The sequence below is a fragment of the Aptenodytes forsteri genome, unplaced genomic scaffold (assembly GCF_000699145.1).
Source record: "Aptenodytes forsteri isolate BGI_AS27 unplaced genomic scaffold, ASM69914v1 Scaffold455, whole genome shotgun sequence".
Lineage (NCBI taxonomy): Eukaryota > Metazoa > Chordata > Aves > Sphenisciformes > Spheniscidae > Aptenodytes > Aptenodytes forsteri.
Genome location: NW_008795914.1, coordinates 99,487 through 115,011, shown reverse-complemented (window position 1 = coordinate 115,011; position 15,525 = coordinate 99,487). Strand labels below are relative to the sequence as shown.

The window sequence follows — 15,525 nt, the reverse complement described above, 5'->3', positions numbered from 1 at the left end:
CCCCGGTGCGCCCCGCCGGCCCCTGGGCCTGGGGAACCGCCGCCTGGCCCCACAGGCCGGGTCAGGCGGAGTTAACTGGGAAGGGGGGCCGCGGCCCCTCGGTGTGTCCCCCCTCCGCAGGACGCGGTCACGGACGCCAGCGCCGACCACCGGGATGCCTGGGTCCGGGACAACGTCTACAGCATCCTGGCCGTCTGGGGGCTGGGCCTGGCCTACCGCAAGAATGCCGACCGCGACGAGGACAAGGCCAAGGCCTACGAGCTGGAGCAGGTAGGAGGGAGCCGGCGGGAGGGAGGGCCCGTGCCGGCCGTCCCAGCGTGGCCGGTGGTACCGAGGAGCCGTCTGTCACCTCTCGGCTGGTTTGCTTTTGGCACGGCACGGCTCTCTGGCCGAAAGGCCACGAAAGGCTGTGTGGTGAAGACAGGAACAAGGCTGTCCCCAAGCGCAGGGGGGCAATAGGAAGGGATGTCAGAGCCTGCTTTTCCCAGCGTGTGCTGGAACCCAGCTGGAGGGTCCAGCCCTCTGGCTCTGTGGTGACCTGGGGATGCAGCACTTCTCCCAAGGGCTGGGGAGCTGCGTCCTGCAGCTGTGCCCTCCATCCCTCTGCACAGCACAGCAGCTCGGCCTTGCTGGCAAGCCAAGAAATCTTGCTTCCCGCTGCTATTGCCTAGGGAGCAGGGACCATGGAAATGTGAGCAGAGGCTCTGGTTACAGCCCTGCAAAGGTCAGCAGCCAGCTGATCCTGAGTCAGGGCTTTTCCTAGCTGCATGGGGATTAACGAGGCTGTTTTGCTTGTTCCTGCAGAGTGTGGTGAAGCTGATGCGGGGGCTGCTCCAGTGCATGATGAGACAGGTAGGGGCTGGGGAGTGTCTCCGACAGTTGAGTGGTCTCCTCAAAGCCCAGCTCTGCCACAAAGACTGTTGGTCCCAGCTGTGCCAGCTCTCCTCAGCCTTCCCTGATGAGCAGAGGGAAGGCCCCCTTCCAGGAAGTCTTGAAATAAGCTCTGACTTGGCATCTGTCCCTGGTATGATGGAAGCCCCAGTGCTGTGGGCTGGTGGCTAGTGGAGCCTTTGCCAGCTGCTCCCTGTCTTGTGGCCTGGCTGGTGCTGGGACTCTGTAGCTCTTCTCCCTGAGGACATTTGGGATGACCCTTTTCTTTCCATGTGGTTCAACTGTGACTGTGGGCCCTCCACGGCTGCAGCCCTCTGCTAGGGTGGCATGTGAGGCTGCACTCAATGCCTTGGTGCATGGAGGGGCTCAGCCTGGGGACTGTAGGATTTCTGCCCTGCCAGGCACAGCTCCACATGCTGGGCTGATGGCATGGAGCAGCCCTTGGCTCTGGGGCTGCCAAACTTCTCTGGAGACAGGGTTTGATGAATCTCCACATCTCTTTGCCCTTCTCAAGGTGGACAAGGTGGAGGCATTCAAGTACAGCCAGAGCACCAGGGACTGCCTGCATGCCAAGTACAACACCCACACCTGTGCCACCGTGGTGGGGGACCAGGAGTGGGGTCACCTACAGATGGATGCCACCTCCCTCTACCTGCTCATGCTGGCGCAAATGACGGCCTCAGGTAATGCTGTTGGGGGATACCATTTCAGCTTTGTGCATGCTGATCTCCAGGGCTTTCCACGTTCTTAGTTTGGGTGCAGCTTCCTGGGTGCCAAGCTGCTGCAATGGCCTCCCCGACCTCACTGTTTTCTTACGCTCACAGCACCCAAGGTGGATTTGGGTTCCTCGATGTTCATCTCTCTAAGAGCCCTCATTTGCCTGAAGCCCCAGAGCTGCTGCAGGGGGGTGGGAGTGGTGATGGGAGCCAGCCAGGATGTGGCTCCCGCGGGGCAGGTGTGCAGTGAGGAGGGAGGGGTCTGGCCTGGGTTACTGCAGCCACTTCCTAGGGATGCCTGTGGGCTTGGAGCGACTAATGTGAATTCCTCCCCCTGCTTCAGGCCTCCACATAATTCACAGCCTGGATGAAGTCAACTTTATCCAGAACCTTGTGTTCTACATTGAAACAGCCTACAAAACCGCGGTGGGTAGCCCGTTCTGGGGAAGGGGAGCGTGCCCTGGGGGTGCAGGTGGTGGGCTGGTGTCTAGGGGCAGCTGTGGGTTCCTCCTGAGCCCCGGGGGGCGGAGTCCCACAGCGCCTGCTGGGAGCACCACCGATGGGTGGGATTTGAAGGCTTTCTGGGTGTGCTGTGAACCGCTGCCTGCTCCAACGTTCCACTGCATCTGCGCAGGACTTCGGGATATGGGAGCGTGGGGACAAGACGAACCAGGGCATCACTGAGTTGAATGCTAGCTCCGTCGGCATGGCCAAGGTGAGCTGGGGAGAGGTGCTGGGTGGGTGCTGGGGAGCACCGGTGGCCCCGTGCTGGTTTTTTACAGGGAAGGCTGGGCATGTTGAACTAGTGAGGCTCAATGTCCCATGCAGGGGGCTGGGGAGGAAGACCTTTCTCCTTGTGTGCTGGGATAAAACTGCGCTCCTCTTGCCTGAGTTTTGCCTGAACTGGGAGTGAGAAATTAATTGGGGGGTGTGGCAGAAATGTCCAGGGCCCTGTTGATGTCTGGCTACCTGTGGCTTTGGAGATGTGGTCACGTTCTGACCAGGGGCACTCTGCAGCCACAGCAGGGTTTAAATTCATTTAAATTTGGGCAGCGCGTTACACAGAGGGGCTGGTACAGGGTGAGAGCTCTTACAGATGAGCAGCGTGGTGGAGGACTTGCTGCTTTGGGTCTTGCCCTGCTTGCAGGCTGCTCTGGAGGCACTGGATGAGCTGGATCTCTTTGGAGCAAGGGGAGGCCCACAGTCGGTGATACGGGTGCTGTCAGATGAGGTGCAGCACTGCCAGGTGAGACCTGCATGGGCTTTACACCATTGCAGGATGAACTGTGATCTGCTGGGGTTGCGGTGTGAACAATTCCCGGCCTGGCAACCTAACCACCCCTCCTTCCCCTTCGCCCAGTCCATCCTCCACTCGATGCTGCCCAGGGCATCCACATCCAAGGAGGTGGACGCCAGCGTGCTCTCTGTCATCTCCTACCCAGCATTCGCTGTGGAGGACAGCGAGCTGGTGGAAATCACCAAGCAAGAGATCATCACGAAGCTGCAGGTGAGCGGCTCTGCCCTTGTCTTGCCCTTCCTGGGAGATAGCTGCAGTCGAAACTGTTGTAGCCCTTTTCTCCCCAAAAACGTGCTCGAGGAGGGGGTGCTGGGGCATGTCCTCTCCCAGTCTCCATGAGCTGTGGCAAGGGTGTGCAAAGAAACAGTCCTGTGTGCTGTGGCCTTAGGCTGTGATCGTGGTGCCTGAGCACTAGGTGAGTGAGTGAGGGGGTATTTGGCTGGAGGAGACCCCCCCCACGCTTCTGCATTGAAGGTACAAGGTATCTCATGCTGTGCCTTCTGCTCAGCACCTCTTTCCATCCCTTCCAGGGGCGCTATGGCTGCTGCCGCTTCCTTCGGGATGGATACAGGACCCCCAAAGAGGTAAGTGTCCCCAGCCCTGCCACCTGCCAGAATTTGAGTGCCAAGCAGCAGCTGCCCTGGGTTGCGTTTGCAGCCCCCCTGCGTGCAGCACAAAGGCTGTGGTGAGGAGCACTGGGAAGATGAGAGCCCTCAGTAGCCCCAGGCAGTGTGATGGGTCTGGGCAAGGCTTCCCAAAATGCAAGAGCCCATTGCAAAGGTGGTATGTCCCACCCACGCCCCTAGCAGATGGGCAGAGGCTGGCTCTGCCCGCATCTTGGGACCTAGTGGTGTTGTGTATCTCTTAGGCTGGGGGAAGATGGGACCACTGCCCTGTGTGGGAGCCCTGTCGAGGTAGGCTCTTTCTCTGGCTCTCCCAGGCCTGCACAAGCCCTGAGCGAGGGCTGGAGGCCTGTGAAGGTGACTGTGCAGTGCTCCTTCCTGACGGCCTCGGCTCTGCGGCAGCACTGGAGGTCACAAAGCTGCTTCTGCCTCTCCCGGGACAGCAGGCAGCGTGTGGACCGCCACACTTGGCTCTCAGTGGAGCAAGTGGAGACTTTCTTCTGCTGCTTTGGGGAGGGAAAACAAAAATTTTATAAGCAACAATTGCACTTGATAACCACAGAACCAGGAAATGGTAGTTGGAGGCTCTTAAATCATCACTGGCTGTTGGGCCCCTAACCTGGTGGGGCTCCTTTGGGCATGAGTGCCTCTAAATTCTTCTCCTCTGCTGCTCCTCTTCAGACCTGACCATAATAGGCAGTGTGTGTGGCTGTATCTCTCTAGAGTCAGAGAAGAGCAGCAGCATCTCCAGTCCAACTTTCCCAGTGCTCATGAGCTTTGCCAGTGTGCAAACCTGTGGATTACTTCTGGGGAGCTGCAAGGCACGGGAAGGGCAGCATTGCCTGCAGAGGCACTGCAGCTGGCTGGAGTCAAATGGGAGTTTGGGAGCTTGTGGCCGGTGTGCAGGCACTATAGAAAACGTCTGCTCTCTCTGTCCCTGCTGTCCTCTCTGCCTGATAGTCTACTAAGGCCAGCTCTATACCTTCTCTGTAGCAAACAGAGTTAAAGCAGTTAGAAGGGAGGGTTGAGCATAGGTCCCTTGGGGCACTACACCACACACATCTGGGATGGGAGGATTCGGTGAAGGCAGCTCTCCGTCCTGACCACTTCCCTTGTGTCAGACTCACAGTTGCACCAAATGGCAGGAGGGACCCTGCGCTCTGGCCCTGTGTGACCAGCCCAAGCCCTCACACCCAGCTGGGCCAGCTTGGTGATGCTGGAGGGGGCAGGTGCTGAGGGGCTGGGGCAGAGCAGGCAAGGCGAAGAGGACACAGGTGTCCCCAGTGCAGTGAGGGGGATGTTGTGCTGTTGTACAAGACTGGGTAGGCTCCCTTTGCCCAGGAAGGGTGAGTCCCTTCGGCATCAGTGCAGAGGGCTTGGGAGGGGATGTCTGATGGAAAGGACATAGCCTGGAGGTGAAACTGCTTTTTGGCTCTGTCTCAGCCATCATACACAGAGGAGGACTGGGAGGGCATTTGAGGCTGGGGTCTCGGGAGGAGTAGAAGCCCTGTCAGTTTGAGGGGATCCTGCCACCCACCACCTGCCTTGCTGTCACGCCCTCCCTGCAGGACCCCAACCGCCTCTACTACGAACCTGCTGAGCTGAAGCTGTTTGAGAACATCGAGTGCGAGTGGCCTCTCTTCTGGGCGTACTTGATCATTGATGGGATTTTCAGCGGAAACATGGAGCAGGTAAGGGAGGCAGGACCTGCCGGGCCGGTGGAAAGAAGCCCCTGGCAAGGGAGGTGTGTGGGGGAAGGATGCAGGGAGCCATGACTGGGGGCAGATCCCCTCTCCTCTCTCCTCAGGTGCAGGAGTACCGGGAAGCCCTTGAGGGGGTTCTCATCAAGGGGAAGAACGGGGTGCGCCTGGTGCCAGAGCTGTACAGCGTCCCACTGGATAAGGTGAGCAGTCCTGAGCTATGGTGGGAGCAGGAATGTCTCATTACCAGATAATTAGGTTTTAACTGCTTATTAACCCAAATCGTTAGTAAAGCAGCACAGTACATGCATGGAAATCCCATGTAGAAAAAGCGTGGCTTGGAGCTGTTATAAAACCATGTTGGATAAATAAACTGCTTTTTTTTTCCCCAAAGCATTTCTTGCCCCCATACACAAGGGTGCTTTGCTGACAGTCTGCTGGCCTGGAGTCAGAGTTCTCTGAGAGCTCAGGACACGTGGACCTGGGCTGAGGAGGTTGTGCTGAGCTCCCGTTCAGTGGTGAGGGTGTTTGCGTGGGCCTGGGCTGAGAGCAACAGCCTCCTGGTGCCCAGGTGGTATAGGAGAGATGCTCTCCCTGCCAGCATCCGAGAGCATCGCCCCGGTGCTCCTGGGGCATGTCAGTTGTTCCTGTGGGATGGCCCGTGTTGGGAACCCAAATGTAGTCTGAACAGCTGATTTGTGTTCTGACACGGGTGCCTGGGGCAATCACAAGAAGAGGGGAGGAATGTAGCCCAGGATGTTTTGAACCTTCTGTGGCAAATGCTTTCGTAGGCTCTTGTTTGAAGCCTTAAACTGCTGGACTTCAAAATGCAATGATGATGCTTCCTTCAGCATCCTGTGTCTGTGGATCCCTCCCTGACCTCTTGGCTTGTCTTCCAGGTGGATGAGGAGTACAGGAACCCCCGCACTGTGGACAGGATACCTCTGGGCAAGCTGCCGCTCATGTGGGGGCAGTCCCTCTACATTCTGGGCTGCCTGATGGCTGAGGTACAGTCACCCCTGGTGATGGGGAGGGCTGTGGGGTCAGGCTCTGAGCTCTGAAAGGGCAAATGCTGCCATCCTGAGCCACCTACCATGGGGAAGTTGTCACCTCCATCCCTCAGGACCTCTTAAAGGTGGGCTGTCCGTAGGCATCACCTGTTCTACCCTGCCCATGAAATGTTCATCTCCTCATACCTCTTTTTCCTCAGGGGTTTCTAGCTCCTGGTGAAATAGACCCCCTCAACCGCCGGTTTGCGACTGTCCCCAAGCCCGATGTGGTGGTCCAAGGTGAGGGAAAAGGACCAGTCCCAAACCCCTGTGCCTGGCAGGCCTGGCAACTCTGCCCATGCAGAATTCACAGGGGTGGCTCTGGGGTGGTTCTGCTTGCTGGGTGGCTGCCGGTGCAGCCAGACCTCAGCCCTGGCAAGGTGCGTATAAGATGGGGTGCAAGTCCTTCCACTCCACCCTGTGTTGCCCCAGGGAAATATCACCTGCTGCAGCCCCCTCTGCAGAGAGGTTGAAAACTGTTCTGTCCTCCTGCCGCTCAGCAGGGAAGGCTTGGGCGTAGAGAGTATTAGGAGGAGCAAGGCAGACCTCTGCAGTGGGAACTGGTTCCCAAAGGGACCCCAGACAGCTGTCTCTACGTGACGTGGCACCTTGTATGTGTCCATGAAGGCCAGGGGCAGTGCTGTCACACCCTTGTGCCCCTGCTGCACTGAGCCTGTCCTCCTCCCTCCACAGTGTGCATCCTGGCAGAGACGGAGGGGATCAAGGCTGTCCTGAGGAAGGAGGACATCAATGTGGAGACTGTGGCAGATGTCTACCCCATCAGAGTGCAGCCTGCTAGCATCCTCAGCCACATCTACACCCGGCTGGGTGAGCTGGGCTCCCTGCTCCTGCAGCAAAGGGGGCGCAGAAGGGTCTGTCCCGTCCCCTGGCACTCCTGCTTATAGGTGCTGATGTCCTGCCCTGCTGCTCTCTGCCTGGCTGATGAGGGCTCTGCCACCCATTCCTGGGCCTGGTAAACCTACTCCTGTCCAAGGGGAACTGGGGTGGCAGGCAGTGCTGTTCAGGGTGATTCTGAAAGGGATAAAGCTTTGGCATTGCAGTTTCACAGTCACCCTAGGGACAGGCAGAGGCTCTGTTCCATACAGGATGGACCTGGTGTGGGCAGGAGGCAGCTTTTGTTCCTGTGCCTGGATCTCAATGCGGGAGGCAGGCCAGACCCCAGAGAGGGGTCCCCTGGCAGTCCCTGGCCGAGACAGGCTGTAGCTCAGGCAGGATGGCTGTTGTTGGAGGGTTGGCAGGGCTGAGTGTGAGGGGAGGGTGCGCTCCAGAGCTCTGCACACTCATTCCCTGACACCGCAACCACTTGGGCATGGGGCTTGTTGTGCAGGAGCTGGAGACCCAGCTTGGACCAAAGGAGAAACCTGATCCACTGTAGGCTGCACACGCTGGCTAATTTAAGCCACCAAAAGGCCAAGCGTGACATGGGCAGAGGGGGCAGGGGAGCAGCCTGGCAGCTGCCAGGGCTGACATGACCAAGGGGCAATGCTGCTGCACCATCCTGTGCTCTGGGAGTAATCCAGGAACAACGGGAACGCTGGTAGAGCTGTCAGCTTTGGGGAGTCAGCCCTGTGCAGGGGGGAACCCCTGGACCTGCCCCAGCTTCTGACATCCCCAAAGACTTGGAGGTATGGAATGTTGCGGAGGTCAGGACGGGCTGTATGTCCCTGTTTCAGCAAGAGTCCCTGGGGAGGGCCTGCGTGTCTCTAGCCCCCTGGGCAGGGCTGGGGGACAGAGTACCACTGTCCCTTAGAGCTGTGCCAGGTTGACGCAGGGTCCTGGGGTACCCCAACCACAAACCAGTCTTTTCCTGTTGGCTGGTAGCACAGGGGCCTGTCTCTATTTGCTGCTGCAGCCCCTTTCACGAGGAGGCTTGCACTAAAACCTCCTCCTCCTCTTGCCCCTCTAGGCCGCAACAAGCAGATGTGCCTGACGGGACGGCCCTACCGGCACATGGGCGTCCTTGGGACCTCCAAGCTCTACAACATCAGGAAGAACATCTTTACCTTTACCCCGCAGGTGGGTGGCATTGCACGGGCTCATTCCTAGCTGTCATGCGATTTGGAACTGGGCAGGAGGTTTCTCCACTTGCTGAGCGCTCCAGTTATTCTCAGGGGTGGCCCAACACCCTCTGAACAGCCTGGGAGGGCGGAGCAGCCCCAGCTCCATGGTGTGAAGCAGCAGAGTTGGTGGTCCTGGCTGTGCGCGTGCTGGGAGGAGATGGTTTCAGCCTTCTGATGATCAGTGTTGGATGAAAATCTCTTTGTTCACCCTGACAAGGACACCAGGAGGAGGCTGATGGCAGGACAGGAATCCCTCTGTCCGGCATGGTGCAGGGACGAGCAGGGTTGCAAGCCTGGTGCTGTGGGAAGTGTGTATTTACTTGGGATAGGCACAGCATGGACCAGCTGTGTGGGGCCTGGGTGATGCTGCTGCTGAGCTGTAGCGTTATCTCCTCGTAGCTGTTGGTGGCCAGTAGCTGCCCTGGGGGTTGCGGGTCCCTTGCTAGACTGTACTGGCACATACCAGGTAAGGTGGGATGAGCTGTCGGTGCAAAGGAGCATCTTCCCTGGGTGCACTGTGTGGCTGGCCTGGCTGAGCGCCTGTGGGAAGATGTGGGTGGCACCAAAGGGACCTGGTGGCTGTGGGAAGGGTCACTCACGTCTCCTCCTGTCCTTGCAGTTCATAGACCAGCAGCAGTTCTACCTGGCTCTCGACAACACGATGATTGTGGAGATGCTGAGGACGGACCTCTCGTACCTCTGCAGCCGCTGGAGGATGACTGGGCGGCCGACCATCACCTTCCCCATCTCCCACACCATGCTCGGTATAGATCCTCCGGCCTCACAAGGCGTTTGGCTAGAGCAGCCCTGGGAAGCAGCCTCTGCAGGAGGAAGCGGGTGGACAGATGTGGGACCGTCTTGGTAATGGGGACATGGTGGGCCTGGAACAGCCCGTAGTGTCCTGTAAAGAGCTTACCGCTCAAAGGAGCCACACTGAGTTGACAGCTGTCCTGGTAGCTAGTGGGGCTGCCTGCCAAGCACTAGTGCCTGCAGCTCAAGGGACGTTTGCTGGCAGGGAGGTATTCAGTCTCCGGGCAGCTAGGCTTGTTGGGAGGCCTTTTGGGAGCAAGACGAAAAAAAATCCCCCTGTAAAAGTGTTCTTGGCGCTCTTCCTGCGTCTTGACCCTTCACTAAGACTAACCACCTGCTAAAGGCTTTCCTAGACCACAGGGAGGGGAAAACAGCAAGCCAGAAGGAGCACAGCTGTGCAATGGCACAGAGCAAAACTGGCTTCTCTAGAGCAGCTCACAGCTTCCCCATGAGCCTGGTGCAGGGAAGGGACTCTGTTCTGCTTTCAGGCCTTTTTGGCTCTCCTTGTGTACTTGAAATCCCCTTAGTGTCTTGAGCATGTTCTTTGCTGTGGTGTCTTCTGCCCCTGACAGCAGCACCCCCTCCACTGCTTCGTGTGAAAGCCAGGGACAGAGCAGGGGGCTGTTTGGGTGCTGCTGTCTGCTACTGTTGGCTTCAGCCCAGGGTGAAATCCCAAGAGCCTGGAGTGTGTCTTGGCCTGGCTTTGCTGGAACCCAGCCTGGAGAGTCCTGAATTTCCCTTTTTGGGTGGTGCTTTTGGTGCCACAGCCTGGCTGTGCACCCCAAAGCAAGGGTCTGGCCGATGCCATGGTGCTTTGTGTGTCTGAATGCCCACCTGGCCCTGTGTTACCTTCTGGGAGCCTGTTTGAGCAGGAGAGCCTGACTGCCTGTGTCTCTGTCCCCAACAGATGAAACTGGCAGCAGCGTGCACCCCACAGTGCTGGCAACGCTGCGGAAGCTGCAGGATGGGTATTTCGGTGGCGCAAGGTGAGCACAGCTTCCTGGGGTGCACAGGAGGGGAGAGGGCTGGTGGCCTCCAAGAGCCTGGTTATGAGGGTACCTGCTGGGCCTGAGCGTCGGCTGTTGGGGAACAAGCTGTGGAGGATACATTGGGGTGTGCTAGGCTGTAAGTGCACCCCAGGGCTACAATCCCAACAGAGATGCAAGAGAGGACATATAGAATCATAGAATCATTAAGGTTGGAAAAGACCTCTAAGATCGAGTCCAACCGTCGATATAATATCTCTGAAGAGATATATAATACCTCTTCATGCCATTAAACCCATGGCTGCAGGATCCCTCTAATAGCTTTTGGGCAGCCCTTCTATGCCCACCTATGGCTGGAGGAGTTGCAGGCAGCTAAAGCAGGCACTGGGGCATGTGTACATTCCTGGGCAAGTGCATCTCTCCTTGCCGAAGGGCCTGCCCTGGATCCAGGAGGCAAAGCCAAGGGTATTGCCTCCCCCTTCCTCTCTGTGATCTCCCCTCCTCTCGCCCAGGATCCAGACGGGTAAGTTGTCGGAGTTCCTGACAACGTCGTGCCGAACGCACCTCAGCTTTATGGACCCTGGGCCAGAGGGTAAGGTCTTTGCCGAGAGTTACGAGCTCAGCATTGACAGCTTTGAGGAGCTACACGCCGAGGAGTGGCTGCATGGCTTGCAGATAGCAGAGGATGGTAAGGGGGAACAGGCCAGTCGCTGCTGTGGTGTGGCAAATGCTAAACTCGCCCATAAACCCATAATACCCAACCTACCTGCCAGCGTCTGCCACTGTGTTCTTCCTACATTTGGGTTTTCACCATGTTTCTGCTCCCATCTGACCCTCCATCAATTAACCTTGTCTGGGTGACACTCATGGTGACACCAGTGGGGTGGGACTGGGTGAATTGATGCAGCTGTTGTAGCCCCCTCGCCAGAGGGGTTTCCCAGCCAGACAGGGCTGAGGCTGGTGGACATGGTCGTGGAGAGCACGGAGGACACTCTGGAACGAGCCGCTCCGACCTTCATAGGCTGTTGCATGGGGAAGAGACAAAGGCTCGGCAACCTGCCTCCACTTGGGAGATTTGACTGAGGATCTTTGGTGCACAAGTGACAGTGCAGAAAGTGATGGTACAGTGCCTGAGATGGTGGGGAAGAGCCACTATGTCCCCAAGCAATCTGAGTGTTTTTTTCCCAAAGCCTTTGACCCTCCATGGGCAGAGTGCTCCAGTGGGTGCCAAATTGAGGCCTTGCTGCTGTGGATAGGGTGCCTGAGAGGGCCTTGGCCCATCACAGCACCTTGTTCTGAGACCATGGTGAGGTGCAAGTTTTGCTGCTCCCCTTGCAAGCAGGCCTGGGTGCATTCTCCTCCTGCGTGACCTAGTGTTGGCCATCTTCCCAGCCTTCCCATCAGTCTGCTCTGCCTCTGCTGCTCCTGTAGCCAATGTTTGCACTGCTGTGTCTCTGAATACTTATTTCTCTTGCCCTCCTCTCCCTTTGCCTGTGGTCTTCTTGCAGGCTGCACCTGGGCTTCTCCAAGGTGTCTGCTTCCCCCCAGCCCCAATGGGAGACCGGGCCTGTCTGTCCTCTCTACAGCAGCTAGAAGATGCTCAATTTTAAGGTTTTTTTTCTGTGGTCAGATGCTGCAGCCAGGCAGGATGATGTTCTCAAGCCTAATGTCTGGGGGACTCCTCCAGCCAAGCCTTCAGGTGCTGGCACAGGGCATCCCCACCAGGTGTGGAAAGGGGATGCCGTGCTGTTGGCCTCAGATGCAGTCTGCAGCTCACCTCCTGGGGGGCGACACCATGGAGCTTGTCTGCCAGCTGGAGAGCAGCAAGGCTTTGCCCTGGCCCACTGGCTGGAAGTGCATTGATAACTCTGTGTTGTATTGCATTGCCTTGGCATGGGGCATCCCCCTCACTGCTGGGCAGCACTGATATCTCCTGGCTGAGCAGAGACGTGGCCTCTTGAGCACCCTCCTCCGTTCCGCAGTTAGCAAGCGGTGGCTCTGGAGCTCCCAATGTGGCATTGGGAGCAATGGAGGCTGGGCAAAGAGCAAGGCAGGAGCTGTAACTCCTCCTCTAACTCCTAATTAGAAATAACTGGTAATTTCTAATTAGAAATAACTGTTGCAAAACCCACCCTGCCTTGCTCCTGTGCTGGTGTCCTGCTTGGATGAGGCCCTTGCTGTGCTGGGGTGCTCCTAAGCGGTCTCTGCTTGGACAGGCTGTCCCTGGCTGTGCCTCCCCTTCTTCCCTGGAGGGACAGAGCGCAAGGGTTTCACCGTGGGGTTTGAGCAGGACTCTGCTGTCCTTGCAGAGGCTTGGACCAGACACGCTGCAGCCCCATTGCTTCCTTTGTCCAGGTGGGACTCGGGGGGAGCCCAAGTTTGGCCCCAGCTGGCAGCCAATGTCCCAGGCAGCAGAGTAGTGCAGGAACAGGGGTGCCGCAACTGCTGTGCTTTGTGAGCCCGGCTGCTGGCACTGTCCATCTGTCCATCTGGCTGCCAGCACTAGCCCCATATTGTCACTTTGTGCAGCCAGCAAAGCTTTGCCCTTGCCAAGGCACAGCTGGGGAGCTCTCCGGGGTCTGGGGATGCCCCAGCACAAAGTGGCTGAACCCCCCCGCTTCTGCCTCCCCTTCCAGCGGACACATACGATGAAGTTGCTCAGTACTTGGACCACCTGCTGCAGCGCACAGTTCCCCAGTCGAACCTCCCTCCCACTGCCCAGCGGGGAGGGCTGAGCCGTTTCCGGGCTGCTGTCCACACCACCCGTGACCTCATGTCCCTGGCTTCCAAGGCCAAGGACCTTCATGTCCAGAGTGAGTAACTCCAGCACCCTCAGCACCTTTGCTCGAGCCCGGGGGTGAGGCTGAGGTGCTTTGGGAGCTTTCCCAGCTGTGTGATGCTGGAGGCCCCAGGGGAGCGTGCCATGGACTGCAGAGCAACCCAGCCTTTGCCTGGGCAAAGGCACATTATGTCCATCATGTTAGTCCTGCCTTGGAGTATCTTGGAGTTCGTGCCTGTGCAGTCCTCGTGGAAACTGCTGAATGATAAGGGATGGCAGCTCCCCATGGCCTTCCCCTAACTGGGTGGGCAGGGGCTGCTTCTCCCATAGCCGACTTCTCTGCAGGGGCTGCTGGGGGAGCAGAGTGTCAGATGTGAGGTGGTTTGGGGCACAGCAGTGGTGGTTGGGGTTGAGAAGTGTCTGCACCAACCTTGGCTTTCTTCTAGATGTTGGGATGTATGTCCCCAGCAAGATCTTCCAGGCATCCCAGCAGTCGGTCAAGCTGCTGAGTTCACCTCACCAGCACAACGTGGATGGCAAGGTGAGCCCTGTCCCTCCCAGACTGGCCAAACAGTGCCATCCTTTCAGCTGGAGGCAGAGGGTCCTTGCAGGGCTGCATGGGAAAAGCTTGGTGTTTGGCGAGGGGCAATATCCATGGGTGATTGGTCTTGGCTCCATAACCAGACCGCACTTGGTGCAGGGTGCTGGCAATGCTAACCAGAAGTGTGGGTCTCCCTTCCCCCAGAGCCACACACTCTATGCAGAGATGAGCCTGCCCCGTGATGAGGATGGCAACATGGACTGCAAGGCACTGGTGGACCAGCTGCGCATCTGCCCCACGCTGCAGGAGCAAGCGGACATCCTCTACATGCTTCACATCCTCAAGTATGATGAGCTCCAAGTTCTGCTGGCTCACTGAGCAGAGAGAGGGCTGGCGCAGCCATGCATGCATCCCAACCCGCAAAGCCTGGGGGCTGCCAGGGAGCTGCCGCAGGGCAAAATGCTGGCTATAACTCGGCATCTCCTTTACTGCAGGGGGCCCAAGTGGCACACGGGGCTTGATAGCGAGCCTGGCCCCACTGTTGAGGAGCTCCTCACTGAGCTGTACATGCGGGTGGGGAACACGCGCCAGTGGGCCCTGATCCGCTACATCTCTGGCATCCTCAAGAAGAAGGTGGAAGCTCTGGATGAGGTAACAACCATGCAGCTGGCCTCTAGTGGGCCGAGGTCCGTCAGGGAGGAGGCAGCAGAGTGGGCAGGCGAACTGTGGCTGCATCAGCTCTGTCTCCCTCTGCCTTGTGCTGAGGCCCCAACCCCTGAGCTGTTGGTGATGCCTGGGGTGACCCTTTCTGTCCCCAGGCCTGCACTGACCTCCTGTCTCACCAGAAGCACTTGACGGTGGGGCTGCCCCCAGAGCCACGCGAGAAGACAATCTCCACGTGAGTGTGGTACCTTTCCCTCCCCACGTGTGCTGGGCTGGGGCTGGATGTGAGCCTGCGGCTTTGGGTGGCTGTCCCCAGCCTGTATCTCCCCTCTGGGCTGTACAGACCAGGAGGGATGCAGGGCTTGCTCTACTGTCTCTCACCTGCTCTGCCGTTCGTTCCCTCCTCAGCCCTATCCCCTATGAGGAGCTCGTTCGCCTCATTGATGAAGCCAGTGAGAAGAACCTCAGTGTGTCCATCCTCACCCAGGTGAGGGGCCGGGGCAGCGGGGGACCCCGCAGCTGGGTGTCTGCCCTGGCGAGCAGCAGTGGGGTGATCTGCCTCTTCCCCTCCAGGAGATCATGGTGTACTTGGCCATGTACATACGCACACAGCCCACACTCTTCGCTGAGATGTTCCGCATCCGCATTGGACTCATCATCCAGGTGATGGCAACGGAGCTGGCACACTCCCTGCACTGCTCAGGTATGTGCAGCAGGGACGGTGCCCTGGCTGGGGTGGGTGCTGAGATGCTTGGGGCCCTGTCAGCCAGGAAGGCGAAGTGCAGTTAAAAATGGGCAGCTCAGCACCAGGACGAGACCCTGCATGAAAGTGCCAGGGTCTGCAGTTGGGACTGTTCTCGGGCAGCACAGGCGGGTGATTTCACTGCAGTCTCTATTCAGGCATGTCGTGGTTTAACCTCAGTCAGCAACTGAGCACCATGCAGCCGCTCGCTCACTCCCCCCCAGTGGGATGGGGGAAGAGAATCGGAAGGGTAAAAGTGAGAAAACTCGTGGGTTGAGATAAAGACAGTTTAATAGGTAAAGCAAAAGCTGTGCACGCAAGCAAAGCAAAACAAGGAATTCATTCACTATTTCCCATGGGCAGGCAGGTGTTCAGCCATCTCCAGGAAAGTAGGGCTCCATCACGCATAACGGTTACTTGGGAAGACAAACGCCATCACTCCAAACGTCACCCCCTTCCTTCTTCTTCCCCCAGCTTTATATACTGAGCATGACGTCACATGGTATGGAATATCCCTTTGGCCAGTTTGGGTCAGCTGTCCTGGCTGTGCCCCCCTCCCAGCCCTCCCTGCACCTGCAACCGGTAGAGCTGGGGAACTAAAAAGTCCTTGACTAGTGTAAACACTACCTAGCAACAACTAAAACATC

At 58.0% G+C, this 15,525-nt stretch overlaps 1 protein-coding gene across 1 annotated transcript in view; it reads left to right on the top strand.

Annotated features, from left to right (window-relative positions):
* Positions 1-15,525, top strand: part of PHKA1 (phosphorylase kinase regulatory subunit alpha 1) — a 24,129-nt gene that overhangs the window by 2,087 nt on the left and 6,517 nt on the right. Inside the window, exons 2-25 of the mRNA XM_019473478.1 lie at positions 84-270; positions 805-852; positions 1,406-1,574; positions 1,951-2,033; positions 2,242-2,322; positions 2,755-2,853; positions 2,968-3,114; positions 3,435-3,488; positions 5,096-5,218; positions 5,335-5,430; positions 6,127-6,234; positions 6,438-6,516; positions 6,970-7,104; positions 8,204-8,313; positions 8,977-9,121; positions 10,075-10,153; positions 10,666-10,841; positions 12,790-12,966; positions 13,379-13,473; positions 13,678-13,817; positions 13,968-14,124; positions 14,292-14,371; positions 14,545-14,623; positions 14,710-14,839. Of these exons, the coding sequence (XP_019329023.1) occupies positions 84-270; positions 805-852; positions 1,406-1,574; positions 1,951-2,033; positions 2,242-2,322; positions 2,755-2,853; positions 2,968-3,114; positions 3,435-3,488; positions 5,096-5,218; positions 5,335-5,430; positions 6,127-6,234; positions 6,438-6,516; positions 6,970-7,104; positions 8,204-8,313; positions 8,977-9,121; positions 10,075-10,153; positions 10,666-10,841; positions 12,790-12,966; positions 13,379-13,473; positions 13,678-13,817; positions 13,968-14,124; positions 14,292-14,371; positions 14,545-14,623; positions 14,710-14,839 (2,777 nt within the window). The remainder of the gene's footprint in view (positions 1-83; positions 271-804; positions 853-1,405; positions 1,575-1,950; positions 2,034-2,241; positions 2,323-2,754; positions 2,854-2,967; positions 3,115-3,434; positions 3,489-5,095; positions 5,219-5,334; positions 5,431-6,126; positions 6,235-6,437; positions 6,517-6,969; positions 7,105-8,203; positions 8,314-8,976; positions 9,122-10,074; positions 10,154-10,665; positions 10,842-12,789; positions 12,967-13,378; positions 13,474-13,677; positions 13,818-13,967; positions 14,125-14,291; positions 14,372-14,544; positions 14,624-14,709; positions 14,840-15,525) is intronic.